This window comes from Xyrauchen texanus, chromosome 14, assembly GCF_025860055.1.
Source record: "Xyrauchen texanus isolate HMW12.3.18 chromosome 14, RBS_HiC_50CHRs, whole genome shotgun sequence".
In the NCBI taxonomy this organism is placed as follows: domain Eukaryota; kingdom Metazoa; phylum Chordata; class Actinopteri; order Cypriniformes; family Catostomidae; genus Xyrauchen; species Xyrauchen texanus.
The window spans coordinates 18,790,777-18,816,559 of NC_068289.1; the positions used below are offsets into that span (position 1 = coordinate 18,790,777).

The following is a 25,783-nucleotide window of genomic DNA, read 5'->3' on the forward strand; positions in this document are numbered from 1 at the left end:
CTGGGAAAATCCAAAGGATGTGACGTTTATGCACGCTCCCAAGAGCCTTGCCTCAGACAGTAATAGCTTCTCTTCCGCTATTCAACAGCGAAAACAGTCTTAAATACTAGGTAATTTTATCTTAGAGATGGAATCCAGCAAACATTTGGCTCCCAGCATAACAGACTCCCACACAAACTCTGAGTAAGCCAAAACATTTTTAAATAAAAACATCTACTGAATCCCGTCTGGCTAAGCAGGAACGTGATCGTGGTCAAGCATTGAGTGAACATCGGCAGGGCATTTGATTACTTGAGGGAACTTTGGGGATCAAAACCGACCCTGAAAAACCGACCCTGAATTGACGCCAACGTCTTCTTATTGGACAGGTAAGCTTACATAACTGCAAAGTATGTGAAATACAGGATTGCTCTGTATCATTTTAGCTAAACTACAATAGCACATGAAATGAATGCTAGACAATGTTCAAGATAATACAAAAAGCTCCATTCATTAGTGTAATGTAACTTGGTTATACAGAAAATGTATACATTATATAATTATAAAAAAATAGCGCATCGATGTATCAAAATGACAGTTGTGATGGAATCACATCAATACTGAATTGTGTCAACATATTTATATTGTACAGTCTATTTTATAAACAGCTACTGTCATCCACCAAATTTAGTTAACAGCTATTGATAAAGCTGGCTAGCTAGCTCACGTCAACATAGGCTATTGTATAAATGCAGTCAATGTATCATGCAAAGAAATGTGATTACATCAAACTACAATCTCGCATTGTCAGACCTATATCCACACTTTGTTTTAGCCCTGTTCCAGCACTGGAGAGTCAAATATAATACACAGTCTCAAAGTGTGTATTAAAACAATCATAACTGTGTAATTTTAATTATGCTACTTTATCTGTTAGCATGATGCCGGTGAATCACGTTCAGTCTCTTTGTACATTATGTCATTGTTTTGATCGATGCTCACTCGCTCACGTCCCTATGGAGTGTGTGCACGAGAAACAGGTAGATGGCTGCAGTTCACTTAACGGCCACAGGTGTCTTTATTAACAATGGTTTCTAAATCTTACATACTGCACATTTAAAGAAAGGCAAAAGATTTCCTTGAACTGTTCTCTTGGACATTTTTGAAAGTCTGTTAAACTTTTGAAAACTTGCATTGCCTTCAGTGACATAAGTTTCATGTGAACACTATAGAAAGGTCAACACATCGCTAACTTCCGACATACCTGTTTGCCAGTGTTTTCAGAAAACCGGCACCTGGCAACCCCACACATGTCGAAATGTTATTCTGATCGGCTAGTCCCCCTTATTTAAAGTCTGTTATTTATCAAAAGTAGAGAATTCTTATTCTGATCGGCTAGTCCCCCTTATTTAATATTTAATTAAATATTTTACTTGCATGATTAATTCTAAGTAAAATATGACACTATTGATATAAAGGGGATGATGGTTTTACAAGGGGGACGGCATTCCCTCATATCCCCCTCGAGCAGTATAGGATTTACTGCCCTCAGCAGTCTGTTACCAAATTATGAGGCTATTTTAAAAGACGTATTAAAGTCATTGGTTTGCACGGTAATCAGAAAACACTGGTTTTAATATGTGAATGCCTACCACATTTATTTTTATGTGCAAAATAAAGTAAGACCCCTCTGCTTAGTCTGGGTTTATTTTGCAATACTGTACATTATCCCTTACATATCTGGAATGTGTTTCGTTTTGTCCAGTTATCCAAACTTTGACATTATGCAACTAGTTTTCATTTGAATTTTCTAGATTTTCATCTGCGATTCACATGATTTTAATAGTTCTTAACATCAAGCAAAGTCTATTACCACCAGAGAAACACACATGCAAAGTCAAATAGAGCCCCTGTCTCTCTGCTGGGGGTCTGTGTGTTCATTTTCACCTGAACGCTCAAGTTTCCTGCTCTTCTAAAGGAAGCAGAGATTTACAGATGGTGTGTTTTGTGACATAAAGCAGGACAGTATAAAATGACATGTTTGGGGGGAGCAAAGCAAAGCGCAGCACGCTTCCAGTCCCACACCAGCATGACCTTTGACTCTGGGTCCCTGCTTCTACACTCATTACTGAGTACAGAGAAGACATGTATAAATGAGTGTGTAAAACTGGTGATAAAGTCCTGTGGAGTGTTTATACTAGCCGTCAGAGAAACCACATGCTGTGCCACTAGATGAGGGTTTATCATGCTGGGCAGAGGGTTTATTCCAGCAACCCAACACTCCTCAATAACCAGGGAAGATCAGTTTGTTCTATGTTCAACAAACAAATTCTGTAAATGTCTAACTCAACCCTTACCTTAACCCCTAAACCTGCCTTTACCTCAACCTCAGTAGCAACAAATGTGAATCTAGTGAGAATGTTGCAGAACAAAATGTAGTTACACAATAAATATATTGTATGTATTCTTATGTTAGTAGTCAAATACACCTAATATAAAGTGGGACCGAGGACTCAAGTGTGAACACCCTCCAGAGTAAATCTTTCTATTGGTAAAATATGACTTAATTTTGTTCAAAAGGAATCACTTCACTTCTTTAACATGAGAGCTGTTGTTTGAATTACATTTATTTATTTTATTTTTAAGTGAAAACAGTGATTCTTTGGTGAAAAATTGTGAAGCCCTGTAATAAAATAAAAAGACAGAATAATCGTGATTACAATTTTGAGTAAAATAATTGTGTTTATTATTTTAGCCATTATTGTGCAGCCCTAACTGAGACACCAGAATTCGAAATCGAGATGTGGGTGTGTGCACTTTGACTTAGGTCAATAGGCGACCACCTAGCAACTATGCAGCAACACACTAACAACACTTTACCAACCACATTTTTAGCCCATTTCCACCAAAATGGTTGGGGGGTCCTGGGTCAGTGCAAATTCTCAAACTGTTATGCAAATTTCCACCGTAGAAAAGGCTGTTCCGGGTCCGAAAATCCAGTGGGCCAAAAAGCTTGCTGGTCTCTATGCAGGAATTGATTATGTCAGGAGGCGGAAGGTGTGATTGTTTCGTCACCAGATAAAATTAACCTAACAACAACAGTAGCTACTGTCTATGCAAATACTGTAAGTACTTCGTCACTCTATAACAACAATTAAACCCCACAAAAATGTCAGACATCAAGTGTTCAGGAAAGACGGAGGACACAAGCACTATATGTGCAATATGGACTTCCATACGGAGATCCAAGATAAACTAGACAGATTTTTTTTTTTTAAATAATAATAAAAAAAAAAAAAAAGAGTCTACGAGGAGATCCAGCAAGAAATGATGCATGCCGGTGTTTTGAAGCTGATCTCAGTAAGTTCATAGATTTCCCTACACTTTTCTTACTTAGTTTGTGAATATTTTTTGTTCAGTAAGGGATTTCTGACCAGCTACTCACTAAATTAGAAAGACCTGTCATCTTGAGCGTTGAAGTAATCTCTGGCAATTTTGTTGAGCAATGTAAAAACGTTAGATTGCATTTCAAATATGCCCTCAAAAACAGGATTAAAAGCTGTAGACAAACACTGTGACATGCCATGTTTGTTTATGGGCAGGTAAGAGAGTCGCATAAAACTACCACTTGGCCACATAAACCGTTATGTCACCATTCAGGTTTCAAGTCAGTGGAAAAGTGTTTCCGGTTTGCGATAGACTCCAGATTTCCCTGGCCATGAACCAGCCAAGCATTGGCTCTGAACAAGGACCAACAGTAACACTAACAGTAGCAACACCCTGGAAACCACCTACAGCACCCTTGCATCATAGTGACTACTTTCTGCATGGGCAAGCACCACCTAGCAATGACCAGTTAGATCACCCTAGCAACCATGTAGCAACACACTTAAAGAAGCTTAACAACCACATAGCAATGCCCTGGCAACTACCTACCTCAACCTATCATAGCAGCGAGTGTTGCACAGGCACCACTCACATTTTCTTCAGTTTACAGTAATGCACTTTCAGTGGAAGTCTATGGGGCAAGTAAACAGAGGGTTTAAAAGCCAAGTTTTAATAACCAAGTTTACTATCAAACACACACCCACACCTCTGAGAGTCCTTACATCTAAAGATCCCATGCCTCAAAAGCAACAACAATAAATCTGTTGTGAACTTTAGTGTCTAAGAGGGGAAAGGGTGAAATGTGCATTTCTTTAGTGTCTAAATGCCTCTGACATTACAAAGCCATTAAAAAAAGCCAGATGTCCTTCCTAATAAAATCATGAATGTTTAATTAATTCAGATTAATCCTGGTAAATATTCATCCTCCCACAAAGAATACATAAATATGAGCCATAAAATGCACAAGATCATACTAGAAAATACAACGATGAAATTATGATGCATTTCAATCACTTTAGGGCTTCACTAATGGCATAATGACTTTTAGGATACAGTTAATCCTCATGTAATGCACCAGTTCCTGTATGTGCTACAGGAGACCTGTTGGTAAGATTGTGTTACTGACATCAAGTAGAACATTGTACACTGCCTCTACTGGTTATCCTGTATAGACAACTGCAAGCCAGCTGACCTCAGATCATATCCAAACCAACATAAACAACAAACAAAAAGTCATGCAAGTTTGATTGTGGAGATCCAATTGTCCAATTGCAATAACTGTAAACCAAACACATTTCTCCGTACTGTAATGCCTCTGGAAAAAAAAATATTAACTTGAGTTTCTTTGTAAATATCTACAAAATAGGTGTCATTTTATTTAAGCACAATATAAATCATTATTTATTTATTTATATTTTGTGGTAAAAGATGAACTTTTGTGAGATTCACTTGAGAAATCCAAACCTTTAAAACACATAAAAACACATGTTCGTACCTTCTGAGCCCAGTATGAAGTGATGTATGTCGGGCCCAATGGACATGCGGGGCCCCAGACAGCTCTTCTCAATCACTCCTCTAGGGGTCACCATCTTTATATGAACCACCTGTGAACAAAAAGCAAGATCAGAGGTAACATAAATGACCAACACGATGTGTGTGAGGCTGAATCTGATGTACTTGGTTCACAGGCTCTGTTCCAAACTCTAGATTGGTAACACAGCTGTGCGTGTGTGGGCACGGGTGATTGTGTGATTGATAGAGATTGACGAACATACCAGATCCTCGATGTTGCCGTATATGTTCTTCTTCATGCCCGACGCCCTCGTCGCCACCCATCCGCCCAGAGAACTGAACTCCATTGAGTCCGGCTCATGTCCCGTGCAGTAACCGCTCTCATTCAGCTGCACAAAAACACACATACAGATACGTAACATAATCTCAGAAACGCTTATGGAAAATTACAATTTAAAGTCAGACAGGACTGCATATATAAAAGAAATCATTTAAAAGGATATTCCAGGTTGAAGCTAAGCTCAACTGAAAGCATTTGATGCATTATGATGATTACCACAGAAAATATTTTGTATAACTTTTATTTAAAAATCACTGTTACAGTAAGGCACAGTCCATAAAAATAATTGTATATATATAAACACACACACAAAAATAAAGAACAGTCTCAACTGCATTTTTGCTTATAAAAAAACGGTAACAGCATAATAGAAATATGGATATACATTTTCATTAAAACTTTATTTTACAAGCAAATTTATTAAGTGCCATCCTTCCTCTAGAAGATATAGGCGCTAAAATGTAATTTAAGATGTAAGGCCTCTATGGGTGCTGTTCAGTGATATACCATGCAGTGACTGGAGATTTGGGGTGCTAATTACAGTACAAAGATGAACAGGTGTGTTTACCTCTAAACTGATAATAAACTGTGTGTGTTTTAGCATGGCTTGAACACTGTACTGACTAATCAGCATCCAGGACTGAAACGATCCATGTTATAATAAAAATTCTAAATGCACTACAGTCATTAAAACATAACAGCTTCATAGGAAATGTTTCTGGACAAACAGTGGTATTCAGGCTCTATTAAGTGTTACAGATCTGTTTCCTGTGAGCGTGAGTGAGCTTATAGTGTTACTGATCAGTCTCAGATAAAAAAAAAAAAATAAAAAAAACACGCTCCAGGTGATTGTTTTAACTACAGCCCCCAGAAATACAAATACAAACTTTAATGTTCTGCCATCTGTGCAAATGATGTATCCTGCATTAACACACACACACACACACATGCACACGCAGTGATGGGCTAATTGTTATGCATGTCAAGCAGATGCACATACTCTACATCACACCATTAGCACCGGTGCCATTTCTCGACATTAGTTTGGGCCATCTGCTGTGTATGTGTCTTTGCTTGTGCCTTCCTGTCTGTCCACAAACTACCTGTTTTTACTCTTGAACATGAATGCCTTTACGCACACAAACAAACACAAATAAAACATTTGGGACCTGCAGAAAACTCTCTGCTTAGAATTGAACTAGTTTATTTATACTTGTTTTAAGATCATACTGCATATCACTGACCTGTCTCTCTAGATCCTGTCCAATGATTCCAGCCTCCACATGAGCTGTGAGATTCTTCTCATCAATCCACAATATTCGGTTCTATAAAATAATAATAAGAATAACAACATGACAGGTCAAACTAATGGAAACCTCTCAGTTTAACAAGGAATGTCATATTTATCACTCAATGGGAGAGAGAGAGAGAGAGAGAGACAGAATAGAACAGAATTAGAATAGAATAAGGGCATAGTAGAATACAATACAATAAAGCAGAGTAGAACAGAATAGAATAGAACAGAGCGGAATAGAGTCAAATACAATATAATATATTAGAATTAGAGTACAATAGTATAGAACAGAACTGAATACAATGGACTGGAATAGGTGTAGAATAGAACAAAAGAGATTAGAACTGAACAGAATATAAAATAATAAGATTACAATGGAATACATTATAAAAGAATAAGCATACAATAGAATACAATAAAATAAAAAATATGATGTACAATAGAATACAATATAATAAAAACAGGGTAGAATAGAATGCAGCAGTATAGAACTGAATACAACAAATGTACAGATCAGAATAGAATATTATTGATCACAATAGAATAAAATAAAAATACAGAATAGATAATAGGAGTGGTGGTGGCGTAGTGGCTAAAGTTCAGGGCTGTTAATCAGAACGTCGCTGGTTCGAACCCCACGGCCACCACCATTGTGTCCTTGAGCAAGGCACTTAACTCCAGGTTGCTCCGGGGGGATTGTCCCTGTAATAAGTGCACTGTAAGTCGCTTTGGATAAAAGCGTCTGCCAAATGCATAAATGTAAATGTAAAATAATAGAATAAAACAGAATAGAATAGAACTGAATACAATAGTAGAGAATAAGTGTACAGTAGACTAGAATAGAACAGAAAGCATAAAACAAAAAAGAACCGTACAGAGCAGAAAAGAGTCAAATAGAATAGAACTGAATAAAACAGAACAGAATAGAATACAATAGAATTCAGCAGTATAGAGTAGAATAGAATAAAACAGAGCCGAAAACAACAATAGTACAGAGAAGAATAGAGTAGAATAGAATAGACTGGAACACAATATTATAAAATAAGAGTAAAACAGGATATAACAGACCAGAATAGAATTAAAAGCAATAGAATAAAAGCATACAATCGAATAAAAACAGAAATGTACATAGATAGAACAGAACATTACAGAGCAAAAAAGATTGCAACAGAATGCAGCAGTATAGATTAGAATAAAAGTACAATAGACTAGACTAGACAGGACTAGAATAGAAACATACAGAGCAGAAAACAATATAATACTACAGACCAGAATAGAATAAAATAAGAGTAAAACAGGACAGAACAGACCAGAATAGAAAACAATCTTTATTGCCACATGTCCTGGCCTGTGGGAACAGTTGTAGGTACAGCTATGTGTAAAAATCACAGTGTTGCACAGCCTCTTGAGGCTTATTGCTTAAGCAGAATGTGTGCTATACAACACAATACGTGAGTCAGATTATAAATACACACAGAAAGAAAAGAGAGATTCTGAGTACACTAGAGTGTGAGAGTGAGTCAGAGAGAGAGAACGAGATTTTGATGAAAGTGCAAAGACTGACATTGTGAGCATATCTGCAGGGCTCCATGAAATCCACATGTCAAACTGATTCACTGCTGTTGAACTCAGCCCACGTATATGAGCTTACAGAGTCAGGACAGAGAAAGGTCACTGTGTGTGTGTGTGTGTGTGTGTGTGTGTGTGTGTGTGTGTGTGTGTGTGTTTGAAGTCCTGTCTCATGTCTGCCGAACGCTAATGCAGTTTTCAGCACATTTAGAGCTCCGTTCAACAATACAAAAAATTACACAAATAATCACACCTTCACCCCGCAGCCAGGGCATTAGCCAGTGTCTGATTCAGAGATTGCGAATGTTAACCTGTGTTTGTCCCCTGGTTTCCTATGGGGTTAAATACTCTTTAGGAAACAGCCCTGTCTCCACAGATGGCTCCGCCCCTCCACTATCAATCACGCCACTGCACTCATAAAACAACCATGCTTATGAGTCACTTCCTTTCATGTGCATGACCCCACGACCCCTACAACAGGTCATCTAAGGTCATAGCCAGAGATGAAACACACTGAGAGGAGAAAATGAGAGAAAGTGAAAGAAAGAGAGGGGAACTGACACTGTTCCAGTGTGCACAGACATGTATCTGATCTGATTTCAACTCAGGAAAAAGAAAAAGAAAAACAAACATTATAAAATAAAATGAATATAAAAATTAGTAAGATTCTGCACTATTTCTTACATTGTTATGCTGATAAAATAATTAACCAAAAAAATATTTAAAAATAGAAAATGTTACATTTTATTAGTGGTCTCATACTTTTGGTCCCCGCTGTATGTGTCCATGTCAGCATTTACTCACCATCTGAGACGTATCCAAAGACACAATGGAGCGAGTCTCCTCATGGGGGCACTCTAGAGCACTGGACACACTCGTACCGCCTGATCAGAGAAAGAGAGAGTGAGATGCACAGAGATTTCCAAAGATATCTTTGTCTGTGTGTCTTTTACTTAAGTACTTGCCTCCGTATGGTATCAAGCAGGTGTTGTGTTTACAGGCCAGTTCCACAATCTTCTCCACATCCTTGTGACAGCCTGCAAAAATGAAATCTGGATAAATACATTAGATCTCATTCATAAAAAAAAAAAAAAGCAGTGCTAAGCTTACACAATAATTTTGACATCATTTACTCACACTCATGCCATTCCAATCCTTTATGACTTTCTTTCTTTCTTCCATGAAACAGATGAGACAATGTTAGACAGAATGTTAGGGACTGACAGCCTCAGTCACCATTCACTTTCATTTGACAGAAAATTAGTTGCTCAAATTGTTTGCTTGTGTTCCACGAAGACAGAAAGTCATATGGGTTTGAAATGGGGGTGAATAACTTATGACAGAATGTGTGTGTGTGGGGGGGGGGTACTAAGCATTTATGTAGAATTGCAGTAGTTCTGCGGCGCGTATTGCAAGAGGGGCACAAGGAATGCCCTAGTTTTTTTTTTATGTGCCGCAGCAACGATACACGCAAGAACCAATGAAGCTGTACACAATTTTTGCTTCTCTTGCAACATTTGCCTTCTCCTCCTTGAAATATAGCACACAAGTAAAACAGGCAGTTTTAATGAGAATTTTCGAGCTTGACAGTCACAATCCTCTCATCTCCCATTCTTGTGTTCCAACAATGAAAACAGTTATGCTGGTTTGAAATATGTTAACAATTTTTATTTTTAGGGAACTATTCCTTTAACGTTGTTCCTTTAACATGCCTTTTTTGTAATAAAGGATTCAGAAAATAACAGTAAGTTTTGTCCAAGTGACAAAGGGTTTACATTTCAGATCTTTTTTTCAATGAATAGTGTATTTTTTAGTATTACTTTTGACGTGATCCATCAGAAACAGTTATATGGAGCTGAAAGAAAACACAGTTTCAAAGTAGATTTTCTAATAAAAATAAAAAAAAGTTTACAAATTTTTCCCAACCCAAATGTTTTACTAGTTTCAAAGGGAGGTGTGACCCTAAAACAATTGAGAACCACTTCTATTGTAAAGTATTTCTTAGTTAAACTCAATATATTTAAAAGGAAATAAAGAAGGGCGGGACTTGTTTTCATCCACTGAGATTTGATTGGATTGTGATGTAGGATATAATTACTGATGGGACTATATATTGAATGTCGGTATATTGCGAACCAAAAAAATTACAAATAAATGGTATAATTCGATTGTAGAGAAGAGGAGGGCGGGCCCGAGCTGGAACGACGCGCGCCCGGCCCCCAATCAGCCTGATGGGGCCCACGAGGTGTAAAGGCGGCTGGTGACGACAGTTCGAGAGAGAGAGAATTACGGGCAGATGCCCTGTATGTTTGTGTGTGTCTTTTTATTTAATTAAATATGATTTATATTGATAAGCTGGTTTTCGCCTCCTCCTTGCCCATCTAAACCCCCTTACATAGATATTTCAAATTCACAACACTGTTGTGTCCATGTGATCATAAATCAAATGACCCGTCAATCATCATAATCTCCCTATCGCTTTTTACCACTGCTGCGCTTTTTTCTACACTGTTTACAGGGTTTACAAAAAATCCTTAAAGTGCTTAAAATGCTTGAATTTAGCTTTTTGAAATGTAAGAACTGGTATACCTGGAAAATCCCCATGTTTTGATGAAAAGTGCTTGAGATTAAAGCGGATTGTTTCCTCCGTGTAATGTGTGTCTATCAAAGATGAGGCGCGCTACACTTTGATTGAATAATGAGTGTTAATATCCTTTCAGTTCTTTACAGTCAGATAAAAAAGGAAGAAGAAATATGAATTTTAATCTCACACAGCATGGATGCGCTAAAGAAACCAAGAGAATCTCATTGATGTTTGCTGAACTTTTTAAACATTTCTAGTACAAATGAATGTAAACTCAATGTTTTTACTTGTAAATTGTACACATTATTTCAAACAGTGATAGCTCATATCATTATTAGATATAAAATGTTATGATATAATATTAATTAATAAAATGTAAAGTTGTTGTATTTTTTGCTCAAACGTTTTTTTTTAAGAACAAATATTTTGTCATTTAAGTGTTATTCCGTTGAATCGCGATTATATCGATTCTTGAACCTCATATCATTTATCGAACCATATCATCCCATCCCTAGCTATAATACTGTTGTTTAATATTATTATAACCCGCTCACTGCTTGGTTACTTCAGCAGTCAGCTTTTTTAAGAATAACGTACACTGAATGAATCAGACGCAATAAGACCAGGAACATTAAATAAAAAAGCAAATAGGGTCAATATTGATTCAATTTCTTTAAATGTGTTCAGATCAGGTAAAAGATCAACCAATTTACAAAGATTGAGTTTGACTCTTCTACATCTATGAAAGACAAATCGCAAAAGATGGGATAACTCTGATTTAGTCCTGGATGTTAGGAAAAAAGAATGAATCCTCAGAGATAGAGAATGTTCAGGAAAAAGACATATAAAGGGCAGGCACATGATTTGCTGCCCGCATGGGACTGTGCTCATTAAAGCTCAGCCATCAATCAGAGCTCCTTTGCATGGTGAAAAGGGTATTGTCAGAAATCCGCTAATCAGCAAGCAGCTACTCTGGCAGGCAGAGCATCACTGGATGGCAAAATTTTCTGTAATTAAAGCTGTTTCTCATGAATATTAATTAGCATTCAGGCACTGGTGCACTTAAACTAATGTAAACCATTTGCAGCCACTCACTTGGCCAAACCACCATGTCCGGCACCCGTCCTATCCTCCCCTCACGCAGGGCAAAGATTTCATGCAGGCAGTGTCCTGAGAAAAAAAGAAAGATGGAATTTAGTTCAGGCACAGAAATAACAAAATGCCAAAATACATGGTACAAATATGACAACAAAAGCAGGGGGTTCACAAACTTTTTTGTAAAATTATAAATGTTCCATTACAAAATATTACATTGTTATAAATCTATTTTACATATAAAGAAAGAAATATAAAATAGATAAAAAATAAAAAGAGAAAGGAGAATATACAAAGAAAAAAAATTAACAGATAGAAAAGGAAAAGAAAAAGAAAGAAAAGATAAAAAGAAAATAAAAAGAAATAAAGAAAATAAATTAAAAGAAAAAATAAACAAAAAGAAAGACAGAAAAGAAAAGGAGAAAAAATGAAAAGAAATAAAATTAATTAAAAGAAAAGAACAAATAGACAAAAATAAACAAAGACAAAGAAAGATAAAAATATAAAAAATAGGAGAAAATACAAAGAAAAAAGAAAGAAAAATTAAACAAAAATAAAGATAGATAAAAAATTAAATAATTTAAAAGAAAAAGAAGAAATGTAAAAACAAAGAGAAAGGAGAAAATACAAACAAATATAACAAAAAATAAAACAAATACAAAAGAAAAATAAAGAAAGAAAAAAGGAACATTAGAAAAAGAAAAGACAAGTATAAGAAAGAAAAATAAAGAAAAGAAAATATTTGTCTTACTTCCCTCTAATAACTCAAGAGTAATTTACTGTCAGACAGACAGACAGACAGATTTTAATTAGAGCAAAATATACAATTTATATTTTTTCTTTTGATTTTGGGGTGAAATAGACTGGTGAAAGGAGTGGTGGTTCATTACCATGAGCTCTGAAAACCCGATCTTCTGGATCATGTGACATGGCCACGCCCACTGCCTTTAGATCCTCAATGAATGGCTCATTCAGGTTAGGAGGCGCCACTGCACTTAAATTCAGAGTGGGCTAGAAGATAACATGCGCACACATTACACACATGAACACACATTAAACAAGAGTCTGGTAGAGGTCAAGTTACTGTCCACTCACTGTAGCAGGAGATTTATGTTGTAAATTAGCTCCAAAAGTTCCCTCAAACCAGTCCTTCAAACTCGGCAAAATCAGCCCACTCAACCGATACCTGAAACCAACAACACCCAAACATATTTGAAGCTATTTCATAACCGAAAGAACCTTTCAACATTGCAAACATTGAAATTGGTCTGTGCAAGCTTGTGTAACAGTAAACAATACACATATGTATATAATAGTGTCTGCATTACGTCACACAAATAATTCTACAAAACATCAACATGTGTAAATAAAGACACCAAATTGTACAGTGTCATTACAGGCATTTTTCTAAATACCAATTACTTTTTTTTTTAGATTCGTCATGGGGTTGACATTTTTGGCAACAAATATTTGGAAAAAATGAAAGAAAAACAAATACATTGTAAATCCAAATATATAGAGTATATACTGTTTCAACCCCATTACCACCACAATATCGTTTTTTTTTTTTTTTTAGGTTACGTTAGGTTAGGATAAATGTCTTCACCTTATTTTTGTTACATCAGTAGGAGACATTCTTAAATATCAACTCTTGACATGAGTTGATATTTTAGAATGTCTCCTACTGATGTAGTTTAGTAGTAAACACAAAATAACTGATTCAATATTTTTTCTTTCTAATAAGCACCTTGTAACGTAATGTAACGTCTTACATTTATACAGTGCTGTCCTTGATACTGGTTACCATCCAAAAGACAATTATATCCCAGCACATATAAATATTTATTAACTTGGAGCAATTGCATTTATTAACACTTAAAGAAATTATTTGTCTGATAGAACATTTAGAATCATACAGAATGGACTTGAAAACACTTTCTATGACAGACTACAGCAGTGCAGGACGCTGCCACTAGATGTCAGCAGCACATCACATACCATTTCAACCACAGAGGAGGTGAAAAGTTCAACCTGACACAACTGGAATATTTCAGTCATCGGTGTCATGGCAGTGGTGTAATACTGTCATGTGCTAATTCTTTTTTTTTTTTTTTAAACCTTTATTTAACCAGGAGAAAAAAACCTCACTGAGATTAAAATCTCTTTTACAGGAGTGTCCTGGCCAAAATATGCGGCCCAATTATTCAAACACATATACACACAAATAACAATAAAACAATACAACACACAATAAAGTAGGATTAAAAGTACAACCTCAGAAGCAGTTGCAAATCATTAAATCTTTCTCTAGCGCTTGTATAAGTGTTCTGAAATTGCTGAAAGGCACCAAATGATTCAGCCTCAATGTCATCTGTAGAGAGTTCCATTCTGAAGGTGCAGCATAGTTAAAAGCAGTTTTGCCTATATTAGTTCTGACTCGAGGTACATGCAGATTGTAAAAAAAACTGGGAGAGCAGTGAATAGTTACCTAATACTTTTTGCTTAAGCATACAACAAAGATAAGACGGTAAGACCCCCCAAAAAAAGCTTTATATATCAATAAGTACCAGTGCATTTTCCTTCGTACAGCAAGAGAAGACAAACAAACTCTATTATATAATGAACAATGATGTGTAGAAAATGTGCAATTCGTGATAAATCTTAAGGCACCATGGTACACAGCATCTAGGGAGGCAAGAATATGAGAAGGAGCATGCTGATACACTACATCCCCATAATCAAGAACTGGCAAGAAAGTCGCCACTTTCTCTGTTCTCACACTTAGAAGCTTGTTAACAGGAACAAAATTATAACTTGCTATAGCAATTATGATAACTTGATAAGTGTCATCTTGTGTACGCTACTTGAAATGTAGGATTTTTAAGAAATTCTTGACATATGCTTATAATAAACATTCCATGATGTGTATGAGCCTCTTATTTAAATTATAGGTGTTATTTGAATATCCTGAATGTGTTAAGATGATAATTGCAAGAGAAACTATCTTGGTTTCTGTTAGATTATGCATCGCCACTGTGTATGTATGAATACACAGAGGTGGTCCTTGAAACTGTATTTAAGGTAGACACTGTGATAAATATTATAGCTCGTAGCAGTGTTTTGGGTACCACACTCTGTGTGAGATTTTAATTTAGTTACATTAATAGAACAAAAAATACTTTTGTGCCTTGTTCTTGACCTGACTATTGTAAACACAAAAATCCAACAAAATGACATTGGGCCATACCGTGTTAACTCAAAAAGAGATACTCGGCTCAAAATTGTATTTTTATATATATATATATATATATATATATATATATATATATATATATATATATATATATATATTTTTTTTTTTTTTACTGGTGAAAGTACATAAATGATAATGAAAGTCAAACTGTTCAACACTTTTTGGAGAGGGGCTGAAATAACAAATTTGAAATGTGACACTCATTATTTTATCTTTGCACAAAGATAGGTAGGTCTATTAATCAAATCAGTTGACTTTAGCACCCCATTTTGCATTTTATCCCAATGGTATGAGTCCAAAAAAAAAAAAAAACAACACTTTTTTGTGTTGTTTTTGCAAGGTTGAATTGCCTATAACTCCAGAATTATTAACCCTCCCTATGGTAGTTGGTAATTTTTGACCAGAATAAATCTTCCTCTTTTAATAAAAATGGTTTCCGTTTTCTGAGCAGTACAAGGCTAGGTGACTTTTCCTCCATTTGCTATCTGAAAAAAAAAATTCGATAAGTCTAAGTAGCCATGAAAAAAAGCAACACTTTTGAAATTCGCAGTCAAAATTGACTGATCATTGAAGATCAATGGGAAAGATCAAAAGTTGGGGTGTTGAGCCAAAAGTTGTTTATTTCACAGGCCTTTGCTGCATATTGCAGAACATTATACAGAACATTTTGTAGTCCGTTGTGTATAACGCGGTGGCTCATTTTAGCTTATCGCAGCCCATTCTCAGTGACAGAACGCCGCACAATTGGAACGCCCATAATTCTTAGGCAACGTCCACATTAATCCGGATACATCTGAAAAAGGCGTTTTTGTTTTGAAACTTTCTTCGTCCACACTGCTGTTTTCAAGCATTTTCCAAAAGTTATTAGTTCATAATGAAACATAAGAAAACTCTTAAATCCTCTTCCTGTGTATGCGAAAAATTGCCATTCAATGTACGGTCTGGAACGCAGCAATTCAGAGTAAACCTCCCATCGCCTTTGAAGGAATGCAATGTGAAGGTTGTACAAAGTAACATTTATTTTTAACAACGCTATCAAAGTGAATATCATGCACAACAATGCCGCTACAAGATATAATACTTTAAGGCAGCTACCAATCAGAATGTAGCACTCTCAGTTCCAATTAACATATCTGATCATGTTTAAACCCATTCTGCAGAATAACAAAGAAAATGCAAAAACAAGACTGGAAATTCTTCCTGGGCCTGTTTTTAAGTCAGTAGTAAGGCAGCTAATCTGAGTCCTTTCCAAAATGACCTGAGCGTCATACTCACCTTTTCCCTGTGAACTCTGCTTGACCTATTTTATTAAACAAGAACCTCGAGTCACTGTAACCCCAGCCATTCCATTTCATGATCTCCTGCCTGAGAGAGAGAGAGAGAGAGAGAGAGAACATAGAAAGTTTATATAGTTTATAAACTCCTAACTTGACATAATGATAATGATCACTCATGACCAAGTTATAAGTTACTATGAAAATTCTGAAGATCTTTTTGATATAAAGAAGAAAAAGAGATAAGAAGTTGTTTAAACGAGTTTCAGTAAATGTGCTACTATCTTGATTTTTTTTCACCACTTTCATCACCCCTTCTGATTGCTTAGAAAAGTAACATCACATCTACGTTCAACAAGTCTCAAGATTTGAGATATCATTCATGTTTGTAGAACAAATGCACAGGATGTGTTCCATGCCAAAGTTGAATACTTATTACTTAGGGTCAGAGGTTTTGTTCAACAGCAAGAGTGAGCATCAGTAATGGGCCTTATTCAGAGATGTAACATGCTGTTAAAAAAAATTAATTAAAAAAATGGATGCTGTGCGGACAGACACAGTCTCGTCAGCGGGTTGTACTTTTGTTTAAATTGGGGTTGATCGTTCCAGTGGACAAAACAATTTAAAAAACATAATTCGAAAAGATTCAGTCAACAACAAAAAACAGAAAACAGACATTTGATTTAAACTAGGACATTTATATAGTTTATACAGAGCATTTTATTGAAGAGACACAACCTTGTGTTCGGAGCGGTCACAATTTGATTATTAATTTACTTGATTAAAAATATTCCCTGATTACAAATCGAATGTTATGTGGAAACGTCCACACGCGAGGAATCGAAGTTCGAACACATAACAAGAAGTGTCAGCTGTCCCAGAACACTTCACTTTAGATTTGAAAAACAATGTAATTGTCTGTGGACCTGAGAAAACATAATATTACTTCAGCCAAGGGCGTAGAATATGCGGGGGACTTGTCCCCATCACTTTCAATAAAACCAAAGTTCAGCTCACTCAATGTTGATTACCATAAACAAAAATCAATCTTGACTTTTCCTTTGTTTACTGTATATCAAAAAAATAAAAAATAAATAAATAAAATAAAAAATCACAGTTACGAAATGTCACTTACAAAAGTAAACAGGGCCAGTACACTATTTCAAATGTATAACCACAAGACATAAACAATAGGCGTTAACACGATTTTATTGTGATACGAATGTTTACCGGGATTACAGGGTTTACCATCGCCCTGACAACAAAGTTGTACAATCAGATATAACTTGACACAGATAAGGTTTGTAAGCAATTTAATTACACTAATATCTAGTTAACACACATATTGTATGTCTTGTTGCTATACTTTTTTAATAGTGTGTATTTACATTTTTATGAACTGGAACCAACATTTTTAGTTTTTCTTTTTTTTTTTTTTTTTTTAAATGAGAGACGAGTCGATATTATTTCCTGTGGTATTCAACATTATCACATAAATGCTGTCGATTTAGCTTAACTTGTATTTAGCACAGAACATTCCTTTAACAATCAGCACATGTTCATTACTGCAGGATTGTAGCGCAGCTGTGATCTCTTGAGCAATCCGCCTGCTGTGGAGACTCCAGCTCCAAACACACAGTGTCAGTGTGCAGAAACACGTGAGTGTGTGATCTGAGGCTGGAATGCAGGTCTGCTGCTGATCTTCTGAGAAACAGAGACACTCAAACCCTGACAACATCTCATCAAATGCATGGGAAATACAGACAATCATGAAGACTTTCCACAGCAAATGGTTCGCTGGTTCAATCCCCACAGCCACCACCATTGTGTCCTTGAGCAAGGCACTTAACTCCAGGTTGCTCTGGGGGGATTGTCCCTGTAATAAGTGCACTGTAAGTCGCTTTGGATAAAAGCGTCTGCCAAATGCATAAATGTAAATGTAAATGTAAAATGAAAGAGCAGGGATGTAGGGATGAACCATGCTTCACTGTAGGGATGGTTTTGGCTAGGTGATGAGCGGTGCCTGGTTTCTTCCAGACATGACACTTGCCATTCAGGCCAAAGAGTTCAAGCTTTATTTCATCAGACCAGATAATTTTGTTTCTCATGGTCTGAGAGTCCTTCAGGTGCCTTTTGGTAAACTCCAGGCAGGCTGTCATGTGCCTTTTACTGAGGAGTGGCTTACGTCTGACCACTCTACCATACAGGCCTGATTGGTGGAGTGCTGCAGAGATGGTTGTTCTTCTGGAAGGTTCTCCTTTCTCCACAGAGAAATGCTGGAGCTCTGTCAGAGTGACCATCGGGTTATTGGTCACCTCCCTGACTAAGGCCCTTCTCCCCCGATCGCTCAGTTTGGCCGGGTGACCAGCTCCAGGAAGATTCCTGGTGGTTCCAAACTTCTTCCATTTACGGACGATGGAGGCCACTGTGCTCATTGGGACCTTCAATGCTGCAGACATTTTTCTGTACCCTTCCCCGGATCTGTGCCTCGATACAATCCTGTCTCAGAGGTCTACAGACAATTCCTTGGACTTCATGGCTTGGTTTGTGCTCTGACATGCACTGTTAACTGTGAGACCTTATATAGACAGGTGTGTGCCTTTCCAAATCATGCCCAATCAACTGAATTTACCACAGGTGGACTCCAATCAAGTTGTAGAAACATCTCAAGGATGATCAGTCGAACCAGGATGCACCTGAGCTCAATTTTGAGTGTCATGGTAAAGGCTGTGAATACTTATGTACATGTGAATTTTTCTATTTTTTTATTTTTAATAAATTTGCAAAGATTTCAAACAAACTTCTTTCATGTTGTCATTATGGGGTATTGTTTGTAGAATTTTGAGGAAAATAATGAATTTAATCAATTTTGGAATAATGCTGTAACATAACAAAATGTGGAAAATGTGAAGCACTGTGAATACTTTCTGGATGCACTGTACTAGAGTGAGATACTAGATGTGTTGCCAGATCAGTCAATTAATAGATAGTACCCTAAAAAATTCACACAATTGCTTAAAGTAATAGTTCAGTCAAAAATGAAAAAGCTGTCATCATATCATTCCAAACTCAAGAAAGACAAAAAGGCACCATAAAGAGTATCTCTAAAGTGGCCTATATGTCTTGTGTGCAATATTCTAAGTCTTTTAAAGTCATGAGAACTTTGTTTGAGGAACAGACCAAAATAAGTCATTATTCACTGCTCCCTTATTCCCTTCCAGTGAGTCTGCAACTGGAGCATTGAGTCAGGGAGTTAACCCCAAGAACCGGATCAGTCTGATTCATGAACGAATCAATCAGACCGGTTTTGTGAACTAGATCGTCTAAAAGATCTGAATCAAAGAACAATTTATTTACAAATCGGATGTACTAGAATGTGGGTTCTGCACAAGTACTCAACTAATCGAATACTCGTTCTGCACCAACTAGTCAACTATTAAAAACACCACTCGCGTATCGCAAATCGATTTTCCTTTGTGCATTTGCCTGCCGTGAGTAACGCTGAATTATACTGTACTTTCCCTCTCACCAAATTTCGCAGTAACAATTGAGTCCACTGTGGATTTGTTGTCGTCGAGGTGTTAAATTGAGAGACGAGATGGTGTCAGTGCTTTTGAATAGTGATGGAATGATGGGATCATTTCACTGACATGGATCTTTGAATCTTATTCAGCAAAATGAACACATTTTTATTGAAGTAATTTTGTTCGTCACGTGACAGCTGCAAAGGCTCTACAGGAAACAGAACTGATTAGTTCACCTCCTGACTGGGTATTGGAATCTGAGTCTTTCGTATATTTGTAATTTGACCGCTAGGCTCCGCATAGAAGACAAATTTTTGTTTACAATTGACAATTACTAGACTTTCGTAAATGTTTCTCTTTACAGCTTACAGTTTAGTCTATTGCAGTTGTTTGTAGCATGATCAAAACATGTCAGTGTGACAATTAATGACATTCTGCTCCTCTTGTAAACAATGACACGCTTCCTGCCTCCTCCTCCACATGACCTTACCAACGAGCTTGAAGATGACATCCCTGTCATGAGCGCGCATCACAGATATGTACGGAAGCGAACATTTGTAGTTAAAAAGTATATAAGTATTGTTTTGTTTCTAAAAATAATAAATTGTTTGGGTTCAGAAGAATTTTCTTTGCCGAATCGTGTTAATTTATTTATTTTTTGTGGCTGGATCCTGACACTTGTGTTTTTTGTTGTTGTAAGCACATAGCTTTGTCAGCTTTTTCATTGCCATGTGCTGTCATGTCAGTGCTGTCTTAAGTGATACCCACACCCTCATTTACCTTGTTATTAGTTTAGCAGAACACCTTTTTATATATATATGGCATATCAGTTGAATGCCACTTTGGTGATTTAAAGTACCAATTTCCTTCCAAAACAGCAAAATCTGCACATTATTCCAAACTTTTGGCCACCAGTGTGTGTGTGTCTGTATGTATGTATGTATATATATATATATATATATATATATATATATATATATATATATATATATATATATATATATATATATATATATATTAGGGCTGTTATAAAAAATAACGTGTTAAAAAATGTACGCAATTAAACGCAATGCCCCTGGATTGCAATAAGGAGGATTCCTGAGAAATGCAAGCTTGTAGTACCACCTGTTTACTCAAGAGGGCAGTCATTGAAATTTCCGCTGTATGGGCAATGGCAATGCACAGTTTATACAGTGAAGAAAACAACCAGACAGCACAAAACTGACATTCGTTACATTCAAAACATTTGATGGAGCACAAATTCGAACTAAGGGATCTCAAGATGTGTTCCAAGTATTAAACTATATTTAACTTGACACAGTGACATTTTTTGTTTATTACGCAACGCACCCGAGACACTACTCAAGCATGTCTGACGCTTGTTGAAATTGCTTAAACAAGCCCTCATAATAAATCTCGAACTGATTGTCAAATTCACTTGTGAAATGGATTGCTGTGAACTGTATGCCAATGATTGACTTATGTTCAATAATATGGTAGAAAACAATACATTGTATTCTAAAGCTGCTTTTTGTGTTGTCTTATCAATGATTAACTCTTCAGCCACAAAAATGTAATGCATTTTAATTTTCTGAATTTCTTATATATATATATATATATATATATATATATAAATATAATTTTTTCAATATTTATAGATAACTATGTATAATTACTTAATCATATATTTAATTATTGTTATATGAGGGGCTTTCTCAGCAAATATTTGTATATGCGATTAATCGCGATTAATTAATCAGGACATCATGTAATTAATTCGATTAAAATTTGAAATCGATTGACAGCCCTAATATATATAAAACACCTTTGTTATCAGTATCGGCAAAATCCACCATCGGTCGACCTCTACTTAAAACAAGATATATTTACTTGACTTGACAAGCAAAATGATATAAGTTATGTCTTGTTTTGAGAGAAATCTGACTAAATTTAGTAAGGTTTCTGCTTAAAATAAGAAAAAACTACAATGGGTTAAAAAAAAAAAAAAACAATTAAAAGGAAAACATGTTTATTTTTCTTACCCCATAAGCAGATTTAAGCATAAAGTTCACTTAATTTTGTCAGATTTCTTTAAAAACAAGGCTTAATAATAATATCCTATGATATTTTGCATGTCAAGTAAATCTATTTTGTTTTAAGAGTGTTTGGATATATTGTACTGGAAAGCAACACAAAAATATCAAATAAGATACTGTTTCAATATATCATATAATATATACTAATAGCTAATTAAACTAATAGCATCAACTAATCGATTATGAAAATTGGTATCTTTGCACAACCATACTTTTTCCAGCAATTTCTGCATTACAGAGTCAAAGAATTGTCATGTCAGACACACCTGTTCTTTCACACCATTCATTGTGCGTTTTTTTTTACACTTGACAGCTCCAGTGTATCCTAGCACAATCATTTTATCAAAAACACTAACAATGTATCGTCTTTGTGATGTGACCAACAAATGCATTTATTAAAATAAATGCAAGATGTCTCAAAAGAGCTCTTTTCATTTGAACAACCTAGAAGCAAATGAGCTTTTCTAATACTGTTGGCACCAAAACAACCTCCACATTAACCATCTCTTTGACAACACACTTAAAACAGAAAATTCCAGCAGTATCTTATCAATAAAATAAACAGTGCAGTGCACTAAAAGTAAAGTCTATTGCTCCAAAAGTTTCCACACATCCAGAAAAGATCACACATATGTGCCGACCAGGGGAAGTCAGATCAGTTCAGACTGAGAAGTTCAGGCAGAGAAAAGATTGTCATATGTACCCTCTGCAATGTCTAGGAAAGCAAAAGAATGCCCGGTACTCTTAAACAAAGGAACGACAAAAAATTTTGTCCAGTGTAGCGGCTTTCTTGAGACCGTACATGCCATTATTTTAAGTCATAGTGAATCTTTAAAGAGGACACCCTGCCCTGACAAATACAATTATTTATTTTAACTTAAATGCATGTGCTGTAATGTACATTATATGCCATTAAGAGCCTCGGGCCAGTTTGTTGTTTAAACTATAGAGAGAAATAACCAACACCCTTTCATCAAGCTGCTGCTTAGAACAAATCACAACCACACTAAATGAAAACATGAATACATTATATATATAAAAAGTGTTGAACCACAGTCATCTCTCATTAAACATTAAGAAAACAGAGTGCAAAATCCCATTACTATCCATAGCCAGTCAATCACACAACCATTACGCAACATTGTAAATACCTTGGTCTTACTATCGACACACGTCAAACATCCAAAGAACATTTTAACAAACTAGTGAACATTTTTTATAAAAATTTTACTTGTCTTTAAGAAAATACAACCTTGTATTTCACAAACTGTGACTAAATATACTAATATACAATGAATTCAATTATACTGTCATCTATTTCTTAGTCTCTTTCTACTCAAGATGCTCAAAATCTTATTATCTCAATTTATAATAAAGCTCATAAAATACATTTTGCTCTTCTTCTTTACACCCTTCATTGTATGGCTTCACAAAACTCAAATTCCCTTAATTTTGTATTTATATGATCAAATTCAAAATAGATTATATACAGTACAGTACTCACATTTGTTTTCTCATCAGTCTTTTCTACCTTATTTTTCTGTTTTCCTTTGACTCTCTGTTGCTTTTATTCACTGAAACTCTTTTATTCCACCCTTTTAACCCATTAAAAATCAGATCTTCTGAATTGGGCCAGAAAACATTGTTTTTAATCTTTAAACTAGTTTTTTTTCCCCCAGTATACATAAATCATAGATAATGACTAGGGCTGTCAAGCAGACAAATAGAATCACAAAAGTCACTTTACTGCATGACTTGTGTGCTATTTCATGTATTTAACTGTATGTGAGGAGTAGATAAAGACAGACATGGCTTGTGGATTGATAATTTATATAATATTGCAGTATGGTTAGAAATGTTCACAGAGAAACGTTAGGGGAACCATCATGCACAACGAAAAACAAACGTTTAAGACAAAAACGTTCCTTCCTAACAAAAAACAACCTTAAAAGTAACTTATCTGAGAAGCAAACATTTTTTGTTGGATACCAATCTCTCATTCTGCCCAGTGTAGTCCTGTTTACTTCATGTTTGAATAGATGACTACAGACTAGGTGGGTGATTTCTCGCTTAAGGACTGATCGGAGTTTATAACGTGCACTGTTACGAGCGTAACCTCCATTACAGCTCAATGAAAATAGATAATAAGAATAAAGATCGTTGACTCTGTCAACTGTGTGCAGATATCTCGCCACCGCACCCTCCTCCGGGGATGAATGGACACTTTGTATAGATGGGCGAAATGTTCTCCAGCGCCCATAATGACACAATGTAACGCCCGCTGCTGCTTTTAGTTCATGTATTACCCAACTGATATTTAAATGTATCGTTTATTTATCTGAATGATCTACGTGTAATGAACACATAGCAAACAGGTTCTTGCGCGCATCCCCTCCGCACGTACTGTACCTTCTCTTCGGCACTGGTGTCAGTCTGATCGGGGTGGATTTGGGAGTCTCGGCTGAGCACTCTTGGGCAGCGATGCCCGTACTTTCATCCTCTGGCCGTTTTTGCAAATGTCCGGATATGATCCTAAGTCTGTGCTGAGCAGTGCTGCTGCTGCTGTTTGACGCCATGCTGCTTCCGTGTTTGCTGTCAGAGGTCAGCAGCGCTGCTCATGGAGGGATGTGAGGTAGAGACTACACCCGCGACGCGTCACTCGCACCGCTCTCCGCCTCTCTGCCCGCCCTCCTCCACTTGTTATAACACAGAGGAGTTTTACCGAAATATATTCATAAATCATCCCATTTAAATATCTTTTGCCGTTTTTTTAGAATTGTTATGGAAGCCCGTTTTCGCTGCGTCATCCAACATATTATCAAGGGAAATAAATAGAAACATTTTCTAATTTTGTTGTCATAGCACGAAATAAAAAAAATATGAAAAGAGGCCATCTTACCACACTACTGGGGCAAGAAGACCCCCCACCTGGGAATCTTAGCCCAAGGATTTAATTTTACCTTATCACCTCAAAATAATAACATTATGTTTTATTCTAAAAATCTAAATACTTTATACTGTGTCTACAGCTACACCATAAACAAATAGACATAAAAACTTTTAATATCCAACATAATATAAATGTAAGCACAGCGTAGTTCTGTACATCATCGCACCATTAGCTGGGTAATTTGCAGCCAATCACATGTAAGCCATTGCTTCATAAGTCTGCTCACAATCTATCACATTGCTGTTTCAGTGTGCTAACACGGCAGCTGGGGAGGTAAGGTGGTGAATACATCACATGTGTTTTTAGGCGACACGTGGAAGTGGTGCGGTGGTAGATCCAGCCTCAGCGAGGGGGGAGTTGCTACACACAGCGACCGGTAGGCAGCCGAAACGTACCCAAGGAAAACCAGGGATTGAGTTGAGTGGAATCTCCTGGGAAAAAAGACGCACAGTTTTACCTCAAGCGAGGGAAAGGGCGTATATGCAAGCAATTCACTGGTCAGCCCATCAGCGTGTTACCGAGTTCTACTGGCTCGGACCTGAGAAAACACGAGATGAAACTGACTCAACCCTGAGATTAAAGTATCTCGTAAAGGTGTTGGGTGTCGCCCAACCCGCTGCTCTATAAATGTCTGCCAGGGAGGTACCCCTGGCCAGTGCCCACGAGGACGCAACACTCCTTGTCGAGACAGCATTTCCTTTCCGCTGTCCCCCAAAGCATACAAAGAGCTGCTCAGAGTGTCTAAAACTCTGTGTGCAGTCCAAATAGGTACGCAAAGCACATACCGGACACAGCAACGATGGGGATGGGTCTGCCTCCTCCCGGGGCAGCGCTTGCAGGTTCACTACCTGGTCTCTAAAGGACGTGGTAGGAACCATGGGCACGTAGCCCGGTCGCAGTCTTAGGATCACATGAGTGTCTGCCGG

At 36.5% G+C, this 25,783-nt stretch overlaps 1 protein-coding gene across 1 annotated transcript in view; it reads right to left on the reverse strand.

The window, feature by feature from the left end:
- The window catches only part of LOC127654841 (alkyldihydroxyacetonephosphate synthase, peroxisomal-like), a 62,088-nt gene extending 37,563 nt beyond the window's left edge, over nt 1-24,525 (reverse strand). Inside the window, exons 1-10 of the mRNA XM_052142336.1 lie at nt 24,317-24,525; nt 16,289-16,378; nt 12,856-12,946; nt 12,651-12,771; nt 11,761-11,835; nt 9,047-9,118; nt 8,886-8,965; nt 6,463-6,543; nt 5,142-5,267; nt 4,862-4,970 (exon numbers count right to left, since the gene is read on the reverse strand). Coding sequence (XP_051998296.1) covers nt 4,862-4,970; nt 5,142-5,267; nt 6,463-6,543; nt 8,886-8,965; nt 9,047-9,118; nt 11,761-11,835; nt 12,651-12,771; nt 12,856-12,946; nt 16,289-16,378; nt 24,317-24,483 — 1,012 coding nt within the window. The 5' untranslated portion in view covers nt 24,484-24,525. The remainder of the gene's footprint in view (nt 1-4,861; nt 4,971-5,141; nt 5,268-6,462; nt 6,544-8,885; nt 8,966-9,046; nt 9,119-11,760; nt 11,836-12,650; nt 12,772-12,855; nt 12,947-16,288; nt 16,379-24,316) is intronic.
- Between the last annotated feature and the right edge of the window lie 1,258 nt (nt 24,526-25,783).